At 42.5% G+C, this 22,043-nt stretch overlaps 1 protein-coding gene across 1 annotated transcript in view; it reads left to right on the top strand.

The window, feature by feature from the left end:
* The window catches only part of LOC106850326 (uncharacterized), a 32,881-nt gene extending 26,882 nt beyond the window's left edge, over window positions 1-5,999 (top strand). Inside the window, exon 11 of the mRNA XM_088171194.1 lies at window positions 5,701-5,999. Within this exon, the coding sequence (XP_088027320.1) occupies window positions 5,701-5,896 (196 nt within the window). The 3' untranslated portion in view covers window positions 5,897-5,999. The remainder of the gene's footprint in view (window positions 1-5,700) is intronic.
* Window positions 6,000-22,043: the final 16,044 nt, after the last annotated feature.

Below are 22,043 nucleotides of genomic sequence, written 5' to 3'. Positions count from 1 at the left end.
ACTTAACAGACAATACTTCTTTCCCCTTTCTACTTGAGACAAATATATAGGCACTTTAAAAGCTACATTTTATTGCTGTTATTGAGCTACCGTTCAGCTCTGACAGTCACAGGAGGCCAGGTGTAGTTTTGTAAATATATATATGTATTTATTACAACTTACATTTTCCTTATTTTTGGAGACTTCAAGCTCTATATTTTAGGGTATTTATTCACAAAGAAAAGTTTTCCTACCAGATCCACTTTGTCTCTCCCTGTTTCTCACACACATGCCCAACCAGTCATTTTATTAAACAATTAGCAGTGCATGATAGTGCTGAGCAGAAACCCAAGTGGATAGCGTTAATTGGAAGCGGTCAAATTCTGTAGACCATTGAAGTCAATCAGAGTAACTAAGAAGGGCAGGATTTTAACCCAGGAGTTAAATTGTAATAATGAAGATAATAATGTAGATCAAATTAGGGAAAACAAATTACATATTTTAATCCATAAAGTGGAGGGGGAAAAAAAAATCACAGAGCTTAATGGTAAGTGCCTCTGTTTTTACTGCCGGTCTGCTCTCCCCTTGCTTGTGCTAGCTGTCTTCCTTATGATTATTTATTACTAATTATACCAGTGTCTCCAGCCGTTGCTCTATGTGATCCACAGATTCTTTCAACAGCATCTTACTTCCTAATGGGATTTTCCCCATGCCTGTGCTAGCAGCACTGTAATGGTGTTCCCACAACTAGCACCAGTGAATTTACAGTGGCTTTTGGGAGCTGGGAGATGAAGGGAATTAGGGAAGCTCAGCAGGACCTGGCAGGAATTGTGTCTGAAATCATATGGGTAATCTGCACCAGCAGAGGTGGGATAGTTGTGCCACAGGCACAGCAATTATGGATGAGAAGGCTCTTACAGGAGGAATTACCCATTTCTTATGGACTTACATAAATTTAAAAAGTAGGCAGCAAATGATGAGAGCTCATTGTTTTGTACAACTTGGAAGCAAGCACTCGCTTCTAGAGAAGTTATGTTTCTAGAGACAGTTGCCAGAGCATGGAGAAAAAAAAGACAGCTTCTCTTTCTGCTTTCCAAGGCAACACAGGTTTGCACTTTGATCATCTCTACTTGTCTTAAACTCTAGCTCTGAGCTCAAAATCTTATAACAGGAAGGGGCGATGTGTTGCCTTTTTGGAGGAATAGCCAGGAAGGACGCCTGAAGAATAAATATTTTGCTGTCTTTGAGGTCCCCTGTTTTGGACAGAGCAGTTTTCCCTAATGTGGGTGGGAACCTGGTCTGAGCTGCTTTGGAGACCAGAAGTTCTGCTGGTCTCAAGGAGACTCCAAGCTCAGGCTGAGTCCCTCATGATGGGATTGCCTGGGGACCTCTGGGCAGGGGGAAAGAGCCTGCAGCAGTTCATGGAGCTCAGATCCCTCATCACACGAGCAAAAGCCACATCTGCTTCTGAGTGAATAACCATTCACATTTATATTTCTGTCTATGTGAGATGTGAACCTGCATTTCAGTGCACATTTGGAGCCATCCCCAGAACTGTGGACCCCACTAGTGTCACTGTCTCTTGATGTGACTCACCGAGGACCAGGACACCTTCAACCCACTTGATCTGAGTACCCAGCACCAGCAGGAGCCTCAGTATCATCTTATAACAGGATGGAATTTTAAGGAGTCTGAGGAGAACAGATGTAGATACAGGGCATGATGGTACCCAAGATCAGCTCTGGATAAATAAAATATCTGTGTCCTTAAGTACTTTTCCCCTCACAGTCGTGGTTGCATAAAAGCTTTAAGGCACTCTCAGTGTGCCTCTGTCTGAAGCTCCAAATGCTCCAGTCTGGCCTTAAACATTATTTCACCATGCAAACCTTTTGGCCTTTTCCCCCTCTCCCTATCTGGTCACTTTTTATCAACTTAATTTCTTAATGAGTGCATAAAACTTATGCAGAGCAATGCATAAAAGTTAGCAATGCATAAAATGTTATGACAGAGTCCTTAGGATGATTTATTGCATTTATAAAATTGAACATGCAGGCTTCTCTTGCTGGCCAGGCAAACCTGATGCCCAGGGAGAGAAGGCAGCTGAGATTTCCCTGGATACTTTGTCTGACTTTTGCTGTTGCTATTGTGGAACCTGTGTTCAGTCCTAGCACCACCATCCAGTGCCATCACCTCATAGCCTGCTGCACAGCTGATGCTAAAAAAATGAAGAAAGTCCTGGAGTCTTCTTGAAATGGATGTGGGGGTTGAACTGCAGAGGGTACCTGGGTGTAAATAGGGACCTTTACAGAGCATTGACTGGTGGCTGATGCCCATCTGCCCACAGGGTTTAGTCTCTTTGTTGGTTCCAGGACATGGAAGTGTGTTGGGTGTGATGGAAGGGGGAATTCTGGAAGCTGTCTGGTTTTGGCATGTGCAGCATTAGAACACGTCATTCTTGCAGCCATTACACCAAATCAATGTCCATTTTTGGGCTAATTACTGCCTTCTTCTTGATTAGCAAGACATGACATGCCATTATGTGATAACCTTTGGGATGGGCAGCTGGAAGTTGATATTAAGGTCAGCTTGCATCCAGGGCAGCAGCCCTGGGGGATTAACCATGTTCCCCACTGAAATGCTGCAGGAATTTGGGGTTGGGCTGATAGGCAAAGAGCCTTTGTGTGCCCTGCATCCTGCCCTGCTCCTCTGAAGGCAGCCACACTGTGCTGCATCAGGCTTATAGCCCCAGAAAACAGGCAGGGCAGGATCACTGCAGGTCTGGGGAACACGCCATAAGGGGGAAGGAGAGACAGAGCTGGCAGGAGAAGGAGCACCCCAGCATCACCTGAAGGCATCCCAATTAAGCAGCATTACTATCCCCATTAAGCAGCAGTCGTTGCTGGTAAGTATCTTTGGACTTAAATCTTAATTCCTTGGGAGATGTCCCAATTAAGTGGATCTTGTGATTAAACACTTCCTGATTAAGTGGAGTGTACTTAACTCATTCAAATTAATAACTCATCTGAAAGAAATCAAGTTACACACAGATGGAATCTTTTTTTGCTCTCATTTGGGGATTGAGTGCACGTAACAATTCCAGTTAAGTATCTGGTAAGTGATATTTTTCCTAATGTGTCTCTCGAAGTGGAAATGTTTTAGGCAATTGTTTTTTTCTCTCTTTTTTTCCTTGAGGTCTTTTTTTTTTCCCCCCTCATGTCTCAAATTGTCCTGTGTATCAATAATGAAATATTGATGCTCATATCTAACATTAAGGAACCAGCAGTTTGATATTACATTGACATGCAACAGAAAGTACTGATAGGCTCAGCACTGCATACGAGATGAGGTAGGGAATTAATGCATTGGCAGTTGTCTTCGCTGGAACTGGTTAGGAGCCAACTAAAATCTGCCTAAAAGGGTTCGACAACGTTAAATTGCCCAACTTGGCACCAAAGCTTTCCCAGAAGATGTGTAGTATCAATGACATGCCTAATATTTATAGTGCCATCAGTATGTGTGTTTGCAACTTTTAAGTTTTGCGCTCTATTTTTTTTCCTCATTTCTATAACAAAAATTTGTAGTGAAGTTTGGTTACACGTCTAAATTTTTGCTATGTGGAGTGAACCTAAAGAAAGGTCCAGCAAGAGGCACAGCACGGTGATTTCCAGACTGCAGTGATCAGACCAAAGATCATTTTTCTGAACAGATTGAAAAACGTCCTCTTTTTAGCAAAATCTGTTCTGCTGGAGGACTGTGTGTTTTATTCCCTAATCTGCATTCCCTTGGGGTTAAAACATATCTGTAAATGAAGAAAAATAAGAAAATCATATGGATCTTATTCTGGTCTCTGATAGTGTAAAAGCCAGAATGATGATGATGATGGTGATGGTTTTGTAAGCACAGTGAGAGGCACGTAAGGGAGAGGAGTTCAATATATTTAATGTCTGCTGCTCAAAGCACATTTCTCTCTGAAGAAAACCAGTTCTTGAGGAGTTTGGGAAAGCAAGGAGGGAGACCAGGGGGCTGTGCTTGAAGGAAATAACTAAACCGTTTGCAGTCCTATACTGGAATGTGCTTGATGTTGTTACATTGCCAGAACTTAAGTGAGCTGCATCCCTCAGTGTTTCTGAACTGCTCTGCTCTTTATTGACAATTACAATAAAATACAAAGCTGATATTTAAATCCTGCCTGATTCGTGAGAACAGAAATGTTTGGGGGAAAATCTGAATTAGTTCCACTTCATAACAGAGTAAATAGTGAATTTCAGCCTTCATTTAAAACAAAAGGTAAATCTCATACCCAGAATCCAGTCTGTCTCAAAAAATTATTTCCTTGGAAGTCTAAATTGGGATGCCGATGAAGTTTCAGAACAAAACGGGTATTTTTATACTTTGTTCATTTCATATTTATCACTAGCTTGTTTGCTAATTTTCATTTGCAAGAGGCAATTCTTCCAGCTAACTGGCTGCCTCAATGGGCCACTGATTTCTTTGAAGTGACAGTCTGTAAATATGCATAAAAAAGAGATGCAATTAGCGTGTGTGTGGTTCAGTGCAGCCTGATTTCATTGGCAAGTTTACCCACAGTGTTGATAAGCTACATTATCTAGAAAATTGGCCGCTGAAAAACAGCACCTCTGATTGCCAGCAAAGGTTCCAGATAACAGGGTGCTGAAGAGAAATATAATTGAGGTTGAATATGTTAACCAAGGTGTCACATGCTCCTTAGAAGCGCTAATTTATCAGCATGTTGGAATTTTTATTAACATTTGGAATGCATTTCTACCACACTAATGAAGTGGAATTGGCAGTTCAGGTTTTAGTTATTGTCATTTCTGAGAAGTTAAATGTAATTTCTCGTTAGACACAGTTATGTAAATATATTTGTTCAGGGGCTGAAAAAATTATACATTTCACAAAATACAAATATGTTGTTAAGGAGGAGTATGACAAATCAGTTGCAGTTAAAGTCACAAAAGCCAGCCAAATCTTTGCCCTGCATTGTGCTTCCTGCAGCATCATTTTTAGGGCACCTGAAAAAAAACAAACTTAGCAGAGTTTTAGTAAATAGTGGAGTCAGTCATTAATGTAAAAGAGGCAAGACAGGTAAATCAGTATGATTTGTCGGGTATTGGTTTAAGGGAGATCACACTGGGTGTGTTGTGCTTATCTCTGCCTCTCTTTTTTTGTGTGTGGAAAGGGTCTGGTGCCCAGAAGGGTGCTGGCTTTTGTTCCCCTCTTTGACATATGGGGAGTTGGTCTGTTTTCAGTTTCTGGGCTGTGTACAAGCATCCTGTGTGACATTAGTTGTAGAGTGATGAGAAATTGGTGGAAGGACAACAGTTCCCAAGAGCCGTGACAGACTCAATTCCAGGCACTTTAATTTCCAATGCTGTGCTTGTTTTCTAGAAAAAAAAATTAAACTCATAATTATGGGTAACCTAAAAGTAAGAGGGTTGTGCTATTATCTAAGAAGATTGTGTGAATGTATGTGTACTTGAAAGGAAACCTCTGAGCTGCCCATCAGCAGCAAAAGGTGATGATAGGAAAGGAACGCTATGGAAGTTTCCACCATGACTTTCAGCAAGGGCAGAGCAGGCAGGATGTGCTCATCTCCTTCGTGCTACTGCACCGCTTTCCTTCTGAGCTAACACCTCACACACCTCTAGGTGCTGCCTTTCCTCCTCTTTGCTAAACCCTTGGTCCCTGTGCTCGCTGCAGGGGCATCGTTGACACGCCGCTGATCCGCTCGCAGGAGCTGCGGCCGCTGGTGCGGCGCTGGCTGGCCACCATTCCTGCTGGGAGGCTGGCCCAGCCCACTGACCTGCAGGCTGCCGTCGTCTACCTGGCCTCTGATGCCTCGGACTACATGACTGGCCACAACCTGGTCATCGAAGGTGGCCAGAGCCTGTGGTGAGAGTCCTGCAGTCTCCCCTCTCACGGCCTTTGGAAAGCGCGTGTTAGAGTTAAGCTTGGTGCCAGCTTTGTCTTGTGTCACTGCGTGGCCAGCTAATATGAAATTATTGTTGTCTTCTTTGGGTGTTAATATAATGCACAGAAAAATAAGACAAAAAAAAGGGCGATCTTTCAGTTTTCCAGCATTTTCGTGTTTTTCACTGCGCAGCCACATTTCTGTTAAATTAGTATTTAATGATATAAAAGTACATTTACTGTAGTGAGATTTGGCTATTATTTAAGTTTAACAGGGGGCATTTTTAAAGCAATCAATATTAGCTGGTCTGTGTAGTTTATTGTTCTTAGGCAATTTTTTTGTATTCAAGTTGTTCCAGTGACATCTGTGAGTGGTGAAAAACAGTTGGATGTAGTGTTAAAAAAAATAAATTAGTTCATTACATTTGAACCTGTATGTTGCCATTTTATATTTACTGGTGTTCTTTAGTTTTTGACAGTGTTTTTATACAAACACCCACATAAATGCCCCTGAAAGAACAGTGCTGCACTTAATAGAGATTCATGGTTGGTAATTATAATGGCTCTAATCCAAACCCATTGAGGTAAGTAGGGACTGCTCATACACTTTAAGTTAAATGTGTGTTTAAGTGTTGATACAACTGGGTCTTTGTTTTCTATGATAGACAGAAGTAAGCAAAGGTCGTCTTCCAAACAATTTTTTTCCCTCTTGTAAAATTCTGAAGACAACTCTTGGGTGTAAACCAAGGCCAGCTCAAGTGATATTGATAGAGTTCTGTTGGCTGAAGAGCTCATTTCAGTGATAGCATTGGGTTCATTGCTTATAGGCAGTAAAATGTGGCACTATAACCCCATGGTTCTGATATCGCTCTGGATAAAGACAGAATTCCATCCTGAGGCCCCTTAAGCATAACCCAAGGAGAATTTACGGGAAGAAATTCACTTGCAAATCCTCATGTCATTTGTTTTGCATTTGGCAGCTCTTTGTTACCATAACATAAATAATTGTGGATGGATGTCATTACTTTGATTAAGTGCTACAAGCCCATGCATTGGCTGGCCATTATTGTGGGGAATTGCTGTAATGGCTTCAGACTTGACATTCACTGCTACGTTGTAAGGTATGCGCCTCGCTGACGTACTATCATCGTTATCGTGGATAAAGTGCAAGAAGATACTTGTCTTCATTAAATTTTCTATTAGACCATTGATAATTAATACATATCTCATGTTTCATCTTGAGTCGTTTTTCTGGGGAGTGTTGCTGTTAAGCGACTCAGGGCTAGAGCTTTTTGGCTTGAAATCCTTGCCTTGTGTGCATGATCTAATTTATTGACAATGCTCTGCAAAGTCACAGGCTTAAGTAGAGCTTGATTTTGGATAAATCTTCAAGAAAAACAATTAAGGATTTAAACGTTTTATTATTTTTCTGGGCTCACAAAACCTTTTCTCTCCTAGCTCCCACACTTGCATCATTTTGTGTCATGCTCTGGAGGGCTCGGTGGAGTTCTCACATCCCTCTGGCTGGCTTTTCACCCAGAGGTTAATGTGCAAACATTGGTGAACTCATCAGGAGCTCTTCCAAGGGATCCTAGAGGGGCTTGTATACTATTGCTTGGACTGCTGGTGAACAGTTTGTTGCAGCTTCTACCTAAAGTGTAAAATAATGAACTTTAGTTAATTTGAAACATGAACTGCAGCTGGCACTGGAACTATAAGCAGTGTTTTCACTTTCCCAGCAGAAGGACAAAAGACTGAATGGACTGCTGGGGCTGAACTCCCATTCCTTTCCTGGGGATGGTTGCAGTTCAGAACCAAAAGGCGCTGGCAGGGCACTGCAGGAAGCTGAATTTCACTGCCCTGGTTTTGGGAAGAATTTCAGCCAGCAAAGGTCATGCTGTGATTTTCACAAGTTTCAAGTTAGAAACAAAACCCAGACATAAAAAAAACCTCACCTAGACTTCAAAAAAAAAAAAAAAAAAATCAAAATGATCTCTTAACTAAGCAGCCTCCAGTGTTTGGACTAGAGCTTGTCTCGCCTGCTCTGTTTGCCCCCAGGCTCTGTCTTTGAAGGGCTGAGTGGGCAGAGTAGAGGAATGAACTTACCTGCAAAGGCTGATGTGGGGCTTGGCTCCTGTCGGGGGACATTGCTGTGTGCCCACGTGGGCCTTGGCCCTGCCCCATGTTGGCCCAGAGAGGCTGGTGGAAGGGGATGTCTCTCACTCCATGACACAGGAGGGGCTCAGGACTAAGCAGCCCAAGGGAACACAGCACTTGGTGCCAAGTCCCCAAGCTAATTGGTAAATACCCTCACAGCACTTTTGTTTTTCATGGCATCCTCACTTTGGCCAAAGAAACATCCTGGAGGAGACCATGTGTCAGAAGGGAAGTGCCTTTCTCCCTGTAAGTATGAGCTGGCCTGGCTCTTCCTAACGCTTTCATCTCTCTCCTCCACAGGCCTGTGGAGTCATCAAATGGTTTGGGTTGGAAGGGACCTTAAAGATCTTCTTGTTCCAACCCCCTTGCCATGGCCAGGGACACCTTGCCCTAGACCAGGTTGTTCAAACCCCCCTCCAACCTGGCCTTGAACCCAGGGCTTCATCCATTTGGGATCTCTGGCAATGGCACTGGGGCTCCTCACCCTCTCCCACAGCATTTCCTGAGGGAAATGGCTGATTTCCACTCAAAGGCAGGGCTGTGACCATGCAGTGCTGCTTCTGTGTGGTAGCACCAAACTTTGCTTTGGGTTGGGAGTTGTGGGGCTGTTCCTTGGGCATGGGGCTCCCCATGCTCTACCTCGTGCTATTGGGGAGGCTCACTGCTCCAGCCATGGGGTCTCTTCTGGAGACACAGCCCTAAAGCCAAGTGGAAGTGGAATCAATTTCCACTTTAAAGGGAAAAACAAAGGTCAAGAGGTTCATGCCAATGCCTAGAAGTGTCCAAAAGGAAGATATTGAGAGGATGGTGGTGATGCCAAGTCAAAGGGCAAGAGGCAATGGGCACAAAATGATTCCCAGGAAGTTCCACCTGAACACGAAGAAGAACTTTGCTGTGCAGTGAAGGACCACGAGAACAGATTGCCCAGAGAGGATGTGGAGTGTCCCTCACTGGGGATACCCCAGAACTATCTGGCTGCAATACCGTGTTACGTATTCTAGGAGAACCCTGCCTGAGCACAGACGTGGGACCAGGAGACACACTGTGGTCCCTTCTGGCCAGAACCATCCCGTGACTCTGTGAAGAATGTGAGAAAAGCCTTTTCCCCTCCTAGCAGCGGAAAAGCTGTGGCGCAGGGGATGCGGTGTGGGGGGCATGCAGAGCAGGGGGAAGCAGTTCGGGGGATGCGGTGCGGGGGATGCGGTGCGGGGGATGCGATGCTGTGCAGGCGGAGGCGCCGTTCCCGGCGGTACCTCTAGGAGGAAACCTCAACCTGTGTTGTGTCTGCGGGAGCCGGGCTTCCCGGCTCTGCTATTCAACTTTTATATTGCAGCTAAGTTCGTACTTTTGATATTTCTAAGTTTTTTTTTTTTTTTTTTTTAAACATTTATGTAGAACACCACATAATTGCAGAAAAGATAATAGTCACATACCCTAGGGCTTGGTGTACACTTATGTTAAAAGTACAGCTTTTATTGGCAACTAAAGTAATAACCTTTCCATGTCAAATTGCTTTAAATTAAACTTAAAAAAAAAATGCTGGCTGATACCCACACTTAGTAATTGTCAAACATTAGCATAATGTGGAATACTAAAGCTGCTTAAATCTTAGGTTTAAAAATAATTATTTACTTAGGTAAATTCTCTATTCAAAAGCATAATATTAGATTTTTTTTTTACACAGTCTCCTCAATGTATACATTAAAATGCAGACCTGATCTTGACGTGGAAATGAGGCCGAATGTTACTGTGGTCTCTGAGAGAAAAAGGCAGATTTTATACCTTTAGCTTATCTGTCCATCATTGCTTACCTGGAAAGACATGTTTTAATGTTTTAAGGTTGTACCTCTGAAGGTAGACGTGCTGTGGATGACATCTGGTGACCCAAGGACAGTGACCTGCAGTACCTGCTGATCATACCCCCTGCTGAAGCCCCAGAGTGCAATATAATGTTTCTGGTGCTGGACAACATCTGGGAGATGGATGTCTCAAGGCTGTGGGTGTGGCAGGCCAAGGGCAGCAGGTCAGTAAAGTGTTTCATCCAGGTGCATTTCAAATTTCTGCTCCAGCACAGAACTGGAGCAGATGTGGTGGGAACCATTCAAATTCCCAGTGTGAAGCAGGAGAGGAGACCTTGCACTGTGAGATGTGGCTCTCAGGGCTTGCTGCTGTGTGAGAAGGAAGCTGGACCTACCAGGTGCTGTGGGGACACAAGTCCTCATGGTTTTCTGCTTTTGGGAGGCCCAGGCTCTGACATGCCCACCTTGTGGAGTCCATGCCATTGCCAGCACTTCCCTGTGAAGTCCACCACAGCACTGAGTCTACCGGCTCTTCCTCTGAAACAAGCCAATGTTTTACTAGAAGTTCAGCAAAACCTAATTTGGAACATTTTCTTAAAGAAATCAGCTGTGCCCTTATTAGGGCAAAAGTTTTTTTTTGCAAATTCCCACTCCTTTGACTAGCAAGTTAGAAAGGGTTTGCCCTTCCCACTGCTTTAGGGGGCAGGAAGTTCTGGAAGTTCTCTTGTTGCCTTTCCAGCAACTTTTCAGAGGAACAAAACGGAGCAGTAGTACCCAATTACAAGGAAGTTACGAACTTCAAGATAGTTAAACAGTTGTTGGGAGGGGAAACACAAGGGGCTGAGGACTGAAAATTAGATAACTTTCCCAGCCTTGCCTAATATCATAAGTGTTTTACACTATAATTATAAATCTGATTATACTAATTTCCACACTGTTTCAATTCTTTAAAGCAGGGAAGGAAAGTACACGCTCTTCCTTGGAGAACCCTAATGCAGTCCTGCAGCATATGCCTTCTCACCACAGTAGAGATTCTTCAAAATTCCTGAATAACAGCGAGTGTTTGATGCTAGATTCTCACCTACCTGGTGTCTTTTCTCCATTCACACCTCTTTCCTCATTCTCTAGACCTCTCCTTTCCCCACCTGTCCTACCTGACCTCTTTCCCCTGCTCTGCTGTCACTGCCCCGTCATGCCAGGCAAAATAACACTGGAGAGAGCAAGCAGAGTGCAGGCTGCCCAGAAATGCCTCTCAATGCCATGGCCTGGATTTAACCTTCATTTACTTGCCCCCCTAAACCACTCCATCACAATCCATGCTGGTTCTGGTACCAGAACTCCTTCAGTGGTAGCAAAAGCAGGAAGGCTCCAGTCGATGGGTGAGTACAAGTAGCTCCCACCTCAGTTCCTTCCTGTTTGAAAACATGAAGATGTTCTTAAATATATGCTGGGTGTGGTGGTGATATTCCCTCCCCTGGAAGATGTCCTTTGGGACACAACTCCACACTGCAGCTGCAAGTGCTCTCTGCCATGCTCTATTTGCTCCCCTCTCTGCAGCGTAGCAGGCTGTGTACAAACACACTTTGTGTCTTTAGGAAGCCTCATTAATTCACAAGATACATATTTTTTTTCTCAACAGTTTGTAACAGCTTCTTAAATGTGTAAACTGGCATTTTCAGATTTGTATTAAAATACTGAGAAAAAGATTTATGTTTCCATAGGCTACTTCTTATGTCCAGACAGACTTCTGACACTACCTTGCATGTACAGTTGTTCCATAAATGATATGTTAACGCATGAGAGAAGCCATTCACTTGAAACTGTTCAGAATGATTAAGGGCTTTAATTATAGCCCTGATTGAAACAAGGCTTTTGGTAAATAGCAAAATGGCAAAGCTACGCTGTTCCATTACAAGCCTCCCTTGACGACAGTGTGGTTTGTCTTGTAACTCCTTTTATTGTCATTTCATTCATCCAATTCTGAAGTTCAAATCCCACCTAAGAAATGGTAAGAGGCTCTACTTTAATGCTTACCTGTGAATAAGGTGTTGGAAGTGTTGGTTTACTTTTGACACGCTGCAAAGAGCCTAAGCTGTAACAGAGGAATTAGATATGGGGCTTGGCTCACCACTATATATTACTTTTTCCAGACTCAGGTAGATGTACTCAGCATCTTGCATGAAACCACGTCAATGTCTTTCAGCAGGAATTCTCAGGGCAGTGTGATGATCATCTGGGAGATCACTTTTCTCCTCCTTTGCAAGGGACTGTTGCCTCTGGTGGCAGAAACGTTGGTTATATTTAGATCCTCCAAGCAGCACCACACAGAACACAAGCTTCAATGAACTTCAGCATCTTTCTGTCCAAGCATTTCATATGCTCCTGAATCGTCTACATAGAGTTTTTTTTTTTTTTAATTTCTAATTTTAAACAGCTCCTTCACTGCAGAAATGTTGGAAAGTCTCTTCTCAGTGCTAGAAATGGCTTGAGTGGGTCGCAGATGCTCGGGAGTCATCCTCCCTCCTTCTCTCCTCCGGTACTTTCTGGAGTTAGTCTAAGTAGTCCTGAATGAAGAAGCAAATCTTCTCTCCTCCGAAGCTCCTTATAAATGTGCTTGCAGTTAATATGAGTCCTTTTATATTCTCTTCCTTCAAATTCTTTGGATTAAAACAAATACCGTCTGGTTCTTTTAGCTCTTTTGATTATATATTCAGAACTATTGTGTATCCTGGAAAAGGAATTCTTTTCAGTTTTCACTTTTCTTGACAACAAGCTGAAAAATTTCCCCAAATGAAAATTTCCTGCAAAAGTCTTGGTTTGTTCCAAGACCCATTTTTCAAATAAGTAACGTTTTGATGAAAAAATGCCAACCTGTTCTACTTAACAACTGTTCGTAGAGCTGACGAGAGAAAAACAAGGAATTGGAGAAAAAATTACCGAGTCTTTTATGTAGAGTTAATCTTTGAATATTCCTGTTGTTTCGGTAACAGACAAGATGTTGGTACAAGTAGATGAATATTTAAACATTAGCGTTGACACTGACTTATCTTCTCGATAACATATTGATCGTGTTCCTTCTATAGAGATTATTCCGGACTTCCCATGGAGTCAGGGAGCAGCTTAATGAAGTCACAGGCTGGATGTTTATGTAGGTATTTCCTTAGAGGTTGGTTACACAATCTGTGTGCAGAACAAACCCCCACAGATACACCTCAATGCAGAACCAGTCCATGTTTCTGCCTTTTTATCAATGGTGTGTGATTAGGTGGAGATGTTGGTGTTGCAATGCAGTCTTGACTTAATATCTGTTATTCATTGCATTTGAAATGACCAAGAACTTTCCTTTTTACCAAGGCACCTGGAATCTGATTCAGGCTCCCTCTTCTGTGGAAATTTATGTTTTTCAGGCATCAAAATGATGCCTCAGAAGAAAAAAAACACCACAGCCCTTTGCAAAGACACCTGTAAATCTGTGTCCATGCTTTTGGGAAAGCTCTGAAGGGTGCTGTGCCCAGAAGGATGTCCCAGTGCAGGAGCTGTCACTAGCTGAGAGGATGACTGCCAGGCAGCCATCATTGCTACAAAACCTAATGGTGATAGAAGTATCCTGCTTGGATTAATACAGGATCTGTGTTGTATTAGTGGCACCAAATGAATTTTGCAGTGGACGGAGATGTATGAAAAAAGAGGTTCTAAAATGAAAAACATATTTATTGCAGTAGGATATATGGTAGTGTCTTTCAAGAGAACTTTTTTTTTAAAAAAATGAACAGTGCTAGGAAGGAAAAACATAAGTACACAATAAATCATGACTCAGAGCAAAACTCTCATTGACTTTCAGAGCAAGGCAGGATTTGATTTTCACTGTAGTTATTAAGAAATGCTTCTTACTTATGTGAAGATGAGAGGCGGAGAACACTGATCTGTGGGACAGTGAAGAGTTGTTAATGCCATTAATATTTAAAGTGGACAGTACGTTTGGGGATCTTCTTATAAATAGCTGCTTTTTGCAAGCTTTGCAGAGTCATACCAATGCTCCGAGAGCCTAAAAATCTTCAAAGAATTATTTGTCAGCCTTGGCATTCTCAGCCTCTTGCAGCTCTTGATGTCAGGCAGGAGGGCTTCTTCCAAAGGGTGTTCAGGGCAGCTGCAGTCTTGGGCTGCTGAAATTATTTTCACATGGGAGGTGCTCTCAGTGAGGTTGGAGATGCCAGTTCTTGGTGGGGCAGGTGTCCCCTTTCCCCATTAATGCTCTGGGGGACAAGCAGGCAAGTTTTTGAAGCTGGGGAGTGTGGCCTTCCTCAGCATGCAGAAATGCTGAATGCTGTCACAAAGTGATAATGGAAACCACCCATTCCCCAGGACATTTTTGTGCTTCTCTGAACGTCAGCATCGGGCAATAGGGGAGACTTCATGTCACAGGATTGCTCTAAATATAGTTCACCAAATTGTCTTCCTTGTCCAGGTTCCATACAGAAATTTTTAGGTTTCAGTCCAATTAGGTTTACCCCTAATTTGAGATCCAGCCTTGAATGAACCCTATATTTGGAGCTAAACTTGAGATGTATGATACAATTTTTGATAATACAAGGATCTGGAATTTGGACAGTGCCAGAAAAAATGCATATATTGATCCAGGGTTGTTTTAAATTAAACTAGGTTCCCTTAAAATATTCATGAACTGGAAAGGGTCAGTTAAAAGCTTCAAGCTAAGAGATTTATAACAGACTTATCAAAGCAGATGCGTTTTGCATCATTTCTAACTTTTGACTGGTGAGAAGTTTAGATTTTTTATAAATACATATACATTTTCTCTAGCAAATGTGTGTGTATATTTATATAGATATAATTTTTTTTCAAATACATCCCCATATGCACCCTCATTCTCAGAACATTTTGCTTTTACTCTCCCAGCGTTTCAGTTACTTGCCTCAGCTGTGCGCCGTGTTGCCTTCCAAATGCAATGCATCATAAATTCATGATGGCTTGCCAAGTAAAGGAGGGCATTGAGCTTCTTTATGAAGAGGATATTTTCGCAAACTGGACCTCATCTCTATCCCAGTGGAATTTTCTGATGCTTCCCTATTACTTCTGTACAAAACTTTTAGGGAGTTATAGATCAGACATCAAAACCAGTAATTAAAGTCCAACTTACTCCACTTCAATATCTGTCTATCCTTTTCATTAGGGAGCAGAGACATACCCTTCCTCTCCTATAACAGTCAGTTTAATGACCAGCCATCAGCTCTCCTGCTTCTCAGATTTCTAAGCCTTCCAGGTTGAAGGATATTGCTTGTGCTGTTGTGTGTCCTGTTAGATGTGTGTCGTGTCAGTCCCATACACAGAGCTGGGTATTCCAAAATATTGGTACACACACAATTAAGTGCAAAGCAGCAGTTACCAGATGACCAATTTGATTTTGGACTTTGGACTGGATGGATGTGGACATTGAAACAGAACTGGTACCTGTTTGCTGGGAGGAGTCACAAGGGACTGGGAAATTCTGAGATGTCTGGAGTAAGCCTGGTGTCTTTTAGGGATGTAATTTTTGTATTCAAGCATATTTTGAAACCTTCCAGAGTGAAATTATCCCAAAGAGGCCTGTGTGTAGCACTGACCATCAAGCCAAGTTTGATGCTGGAGTTCATGGCATTGCTGCAGTTTGTACCAGTTTACCCTACACTCCCCACACACAGCTTGCTCCATTGTAGTTTGCTCTCCTCTGCATCTCCTTGGATTTTTGATTGGTGTTGTTATTCTAGTTTGATTTGAGCATTGGCAGAACCTCGTTGCAGTGTCTTCAGATGCTCAGCTAATTTTGAGTAAGAGGAAGTTTCCAAAGCACCTGGAGAGAGGAGAAACCTGCCCATAGCAAGGTGTGGATCTTGTTCCTAGAACTGCTTCACAGCTTTATGGACAAAAAACAACCCTGGCAAAGCAATGCAGCTTTGGTAGACCTGACCTCACAAGTAGACAGGGTTTAGCTGTGTAAAGATCTAATGGACCTCTGTAAATTCCTTTCTGCCTTGGGAATGGGGCTGAGAAAACCCTGTGCAAATCAACACTACAGTGGTATCAGCACTGGTCTCAGAAGGAGGCACATGGTGCTTTATGGAGATCCTGGGTCTCCCTGCTTCAGGAAACAAGGGAGCTTTTAGCACTGGCAGATGAGAGCTCACACAGAGTACAGCCGAGGAGTTTTCATTAGTCTGTGACCTCTGCTTTAATGACCTCTTATTTAATGTCCTCAGGAGCAGAGGAACTCCTGAAACTCTTGCTCTTGAAGGCTGGGGTGATGGGCCTTTGCAGAGATCTGGCTCTTCGCTGCTATTCAAGCCTTGGAGGGGTAATTATGCTACAAGTGATTCACAAGCAAGAGAAAGCTTGTAGGCTTTCAGCTGTCTTTAATTTTACATTAGACAAAAAGTGATAAAGAACTTGTTTTCTGTAATCTATGGATTTAACTTTGAATAGCAGGTGGTAAATGTTCCAACAAATATGTATATATATCAAATCAGTGAGTGCCCAAATATTTACATCTTCAGCCAAACAAAGGCTGGAGACTCACGTTGCCTGGGGGGAAGATTGTTTTAGAGAAACAGGTTGAAAGGAAATCAAGAATGGGAATTACAAATCGTATTTAAGAGATGAGGGGTTGTGGTAGGGAGGAACTCCTGATAGATCACTGGCTTAGGGAGATAAGCCGGCTTGCAGAGAGGGCTGTCCCGTTGTCTTTTGGGCTGTGGCCTTGTTTCTTCGAGTACTGTGCACATTTGAATCGAAGTCTGCACAAGGAGCACGCCAACAGTAGTCAAAGTTTGTACCAGGTTTCCCAGCATGGGCTGTCAATCTGGTTGTATGGCAAGGGGATGTGATCTGTAGCTGATGGATGGATCTGTGTTGGATGGCAAGAGTAAAAAGTCTATCAGTAATTCACTGCTAGGGTGGCAATCCATAGGGACATCAGTGGTTTTATGGTGGCCCATGAGCCCCAGAAGTCTGGGACCTCTCACATTTGTATTGTAAAACCTAGCAATAGGGAGACTGCTCTGCCATTTACAATTTTCATGCTGGTCTGCAGTTTAAAATCTATGAATGGCTAAAATGATGATGTGTTGTGTTTACCAGAGGGCTGCTAAGCAGAGCTAAAACTTCTCTGGATAGTGAAGTTTGCCCAGATGTCCAATCCCTTCTTGAATCTCACAAGGCTGTAGGCTTCAAGGGGTTTCTGTTGCACTTGAAGAAATTGGGAAAATACAAGTAACCATCAGTTTTAAATTTCCCATTTTTAATGTTCCCTTTATGTTTTGACTCAGGGAGACCAAAATTCCTAGCTGACCTCTATTACCTGCTTTTCTCGTATGTCCTTCCCTTTAAAGTAGACAATCCAACTCATTTCTAGCTCTTCCCATAAAGATTTTTGCACAGGTTTAATTATTCTATCACTCACCTATAAGTTACTTTTGAGTAATATTGGTGTGTTAGCCCTCAAGACAGGTTCTGATCCATACAGAGGAAAAATTCATCAAATTTTGTGGTTCCTTACAGCAAAGTTCTGCATCATTTGCATATGCAAAACTTCAGTTGGACTTAGAGAAGCTAATGGCAGATTTTCCTACTGAAAAGCTCCCTGATTTTGTTCAAAAGGTGTTACATGTCTCTGTTGCCAGATTATTGCTGTAGAGGACAAAATTTTGTATGTATCTGTGAACTAGTGAGAATTCTTAATCTTCAGAAAACTTTTCTAGAGCATCAATAAAAACACCATTAGTATAAGGCACAAGATTAAAGTCTGCCTTTGACCTTTGCTTGTGGGCTATTTACAAGAAGTTGGAACCAGACTCTCCCTGAGCAGTGCAAAAATAAGGCAAGTGCAGGATAAATGCCAGGATGAACAGGTACACTTTGCTAAGCTTTGGATGTGTTCAGTGACAGATGCTGCAGCCTGGAGGTTTTCATGGGTATGTGTCACCTGTCATGAGCTGCAGATAGATCCAGGCCCTTTTTAGAGTCAGGGAAACGCAGGCAGTGCTCAAGGCAGAAGGAGGAAAACAGTGAAGAAAGTCACCTCTCCTCCCCTCATGGCTGATGCAGCCTTTCCTGTACATCAACACGAGCTAAATCTCCCTTGTCCAGCTTCCATCACCTTTTCATTTCTTTTGTTCTTACCACTTTTTTTATCAGACACAAGCTGCTGCTTTTCCTGTTCAAAGCTCTTATTGGTCTCTCTTGACCTATGTGTTCATCAGTGGAATTCCACCATTCCACCAGTAGATAGAGATGGGGCTTCTTTGCTGACTTAATATAATGGTACAGAGTCTTTGTTGGTTAAACACTGTAATAATGTACAAACCTCCCTTTCTTCCTCCAGCTCCTTCTCCTGCTTGCATGCTTGAAAAAAGTAGTCATGGCTGGATTAAAGGGTTACCCATCCATTTCCAATCAGGAATAATTGACAGAACCCTTACAGGACTGGTACCTGGTGTTTCTCGACCAGGATAACTGAGGTAATACGAAATGTATCAGTCATCCAGACATAAAAGTAGGAGTTTGCATCATATAAAAAGTTTACTTGGACATCCTTTACTGGCCATGTCACATGGGCAGAATTCTGAATAGCTTGGGACAAGAGAAAGACCAGATTGAAAAGTAAAATGATTAATTATTGTACATCTCTGAAGCACAGCAAGTAGGAAAAATCCCTGTGAAGTTGGAGGGACATTGAATTTTTTCTTGAATTAGATTTCAATATATCTCTAACTTCATGAAAGGAAAGATAAAAACATTCTGGAATTCAGCTTTTCAGTTTGATATATTTTACCATATGATTGAGTTTAAATGTATTGGTGTATTGGCTATGTTTTTTCCATTTAAAAAGCTCTTGTAAATGAACTATTTATTTACATGAAAGAAAAGGATTACCAGTGCAGCCCACAATACTTCTCTCTCCAAGCCTGTCTTGAAAGAAGGTTTCCTTTTCATATTTGGCTCCAGCTTTCAAAGTTCTCAAAATGCAAAAAATAGTATTCTTAAAACTAAATAAAACATATATATTAGTATTTCTGGCAGAATGAAAGAGCACTTTTCCTGAATAGACCGATTTGAATGGCTACTCAATGTTTTGTAAGAAAAGTATATTAAAAAGTTGAAAAAGCCTGCTGAATGAAGGTGAGGGAGAGAAACAAAATATAAAATGTGTCATGTGAAAAAAAAAGAAAAAAAGAGACCCTTTATCCAAGAAGATCTTGGTAAAACTTTAAATGGAAAAGTGACACTCATCAAACCATTTCTATATCATCTGCACTGAATAATTTACTTTTGGGTGAGATTCACTAACATCATTGCAGAGGAAGTGTAATTGAAAATTATGAAAGCTATATCTTTATTGTGTATTACAGCACATGCCTTTGATATGGCGTTATGTCTGCCACAGCGGGAAGTGTTTTTCAGAAAAAGTCAAATCTCTGGGACAGATTCTCAGTGGTGTAAATCAGTGTTACTGCACTGACAGCATCATATGTGAGCAAGTCTCTGCCTGTTTCTTACATGGGAAGAGCTCTGCTATTTTGTTTATTATGGACAGCTCCAATGTGATTTTAAAATTTCGGGGTCTTCTGCTCAGAGTTTATATAAATATCTATTTTCTATCAGTGCAGTTTAAGCCAGCCGTGTTAATGATCACTGTCCAATGTCACAGGTCCCCGTGGTACATCCTGGATCTAAGCAGCCTGTTATTCAAGGTCTTGACCGTGCACTGGCTTTGATAGCACAGACACTTCAGCTTCAAAAGGTGCTTCAGAAGGGGAGTCTGAGTAGGAGCTGGTCTGAATACAGAACTGGTGTCTAAATCGATGAAGATATGCTGGCTAAGGACTTGTAAATGTCTTTTACAATGCACATGGCAAGTCCAATGTACTTTCTTAATTCCTCCAAGAGTATCTGAATGGCTCAGGCCCCATTCCCAGGCGATTTAGAGAAATCAGCCCCCTTGCCAAGGGCTGGCAAAAAGGGGCAATGCTGGCTTAAGGCACTTAAGCAATGTTTGAGCAAAGTGTTTTAGCCTGGCCACGAGTGCTGGGGTGAGCTCTGGCTGGGCAGAGCCTCAGTGCCCCAGGAGAATGGCCACCAGCTCCTCCAAGCTCAGCTGCTTCCCAAATGACTTGTGCTGGTGGAGAAAGTCTGCCCAAAGTAGAACACCATGAGTGACATTAGCATTCGGAGAGCATCTGTTCACCCATCCCCAGTTAGCGTATGACTGTCAAACTGAGACACACGTCTATTCCCAATCCAACTCCTTAACCCCTGCCTTGCCTAACCCACTGCCACGTCTCCCAGGGCCGTTTCTCATGGGAGAGGCAGGCCAGAGCTGTGCTCATCCCTAGGCACACCAATTAATGATGAAGGCCTGACTACCTCATTAGCAAACATCCGTCTGGGCAGTGCAAGGAGAGTGCCTGACCCCCCTGTGGGCAGCTCTCAGATGTCCCATATCTCTGCCTCTCTTGGCCTCTCTGCTCGGGGATGTGGGTTTATTGTTTTGGAAGAGAGGTGAGGATTTTGGCAGCCTTGGCAGCTGGGAGGTGTAAACCATCATGAGTGAAAATCTGTGAGGGTGGTGTAGGGACCTGGACTCAACGAGGTGCAGATTTCTTCTGACTTCTTCAGGTGAGTCTTAGCTAAAGAAAGGCCAGCAACTCACCTTGTAGTCCATGAGAAACAGTGCCAGAGAAACAGAATTCCACACCAGAATCTCCAGGAGTTATTGGTACATATTCACAAAGGGCAATGACACAAACCACTTTTTATTTTAATGCTGGTTTCCATGTCTTAGTGCAACTTCCATTTAGTGCAATTTCTGTCCATGGCTGACAGAAACCTTAATCTGTCCTGATCTCCTGAAGTGTGTGTGTGTAGATGAGTAGAATCTGAGTGTTAATTAACATTTGAATAATACTTCAGAGCACCTTGTGTAGCAGCTGCTGTTTTTTGAAGGAAAAGAAGGTATTTTTGCTACGTTTAAGTAGAGGTCTTACTGTCTCTGTGTTGGAGGTAACTCCAGAGCTGACACCATTAAACTGTCAGCATTTGCCAAGAGACTCCACGCAGTAACCACAGGTTTTGCTGTGCTGCCCACCATGGAGTGCTGGCTTCTCCAGGAGCTCAGGATCAGGACTTGTGGTATTGATCCAGAGAGGGTTTTGGCTTTCAATACCCTTTCAATGCCATTCATTGACAGTCCTGTGAGAAATGCATCACATGCTCCATCCCTAGGCCAGCAAGGGCGTTCAATTAGCAGCTGGCCTTGTGGTGGAGTATTGGACCAAAACCCTCAGGGATGCAGGTTTGACTGTTCAAAGGCCTCCTTGTGTGACCTTGGGCAAACACCTGAATCCCTCTGCTCATGTGGCCACCTGTCCCCTGCCCAGATGTTTGGGGAGGTTCTGGCACTCTTGTGCCCTTAATCTTGTTTTCAGCTCTCACAGTGTAACTATGATGTGAGTATCAGTACTTAGAAGAGTGCATTGCTTGCTTTGCATCTCTTTTCATGAGATTTTCAACTTTCTATGAGTTCATTCATTTCCTAGCACGGAATGATTTTTAATTAAGTTTGATACTTAAAACTTTGCAAGCAGTTAAGGAGGTTTGCTCAAAAATGGCAAATTATTATTTTCTAAGACTAGTGAAAAATGCCAGTGTACTTATATTCCAATCCCTGAACTGTTAAAAAAAACATGCCCATAGGTGTTTTAAATGTAATGCATTTTCAGATACCATTTATAAATGTCCAGTGGATAGAATTTTATTATTTTTTTTAATTTCCTTCATCTGATCTAGGTCTTTGATAAATACTACAGACAAACTGAGTGCTGTAGGATCAATCTTGACAGTTCTTCAATAAAAGGCTGTGTGGTTCTTCGTCAGTGTCTTCCTTTCAGTGACAGCTGCTTTGTTCTTTTTCAGTCAGATTTTCTAGTTAACACATCAAAAGTGTATCTGTGTACATGAAGTACTGAGAAAACAGTTCAAAGAGGCAGGAGATTCACTTTTAACTCTTCACTGCATCTCCCTGCACTTGTCACAGAAGATAGCTTATACTGAAAGCTTCAGAACAAGGTGAGTAGTTCACCAAGGAGCACTGTGAAGTACAGCACATGTGGATTAGTCTTAAAACACAAA

This window comes from Sturnus vulgaris, chromosome 11, assembly GCF_052056855.1.
Source record: "Sturnus vulgaris isolate bStuVul1 chromosome 11, bStuVul1.hap1, whole genome shotgun sequence".
In the NCBI taxonomy this organism is placed as follows: domain Eukaryota; kingdom Metazoa; phylum Chordata; class Aves; order Passeriformes; family Sturnidae; genus Sturnus; species Sturnus vulgaris.
This window is presented reverse-complemented; position numbering and strand designations above follow the sequence as displayed.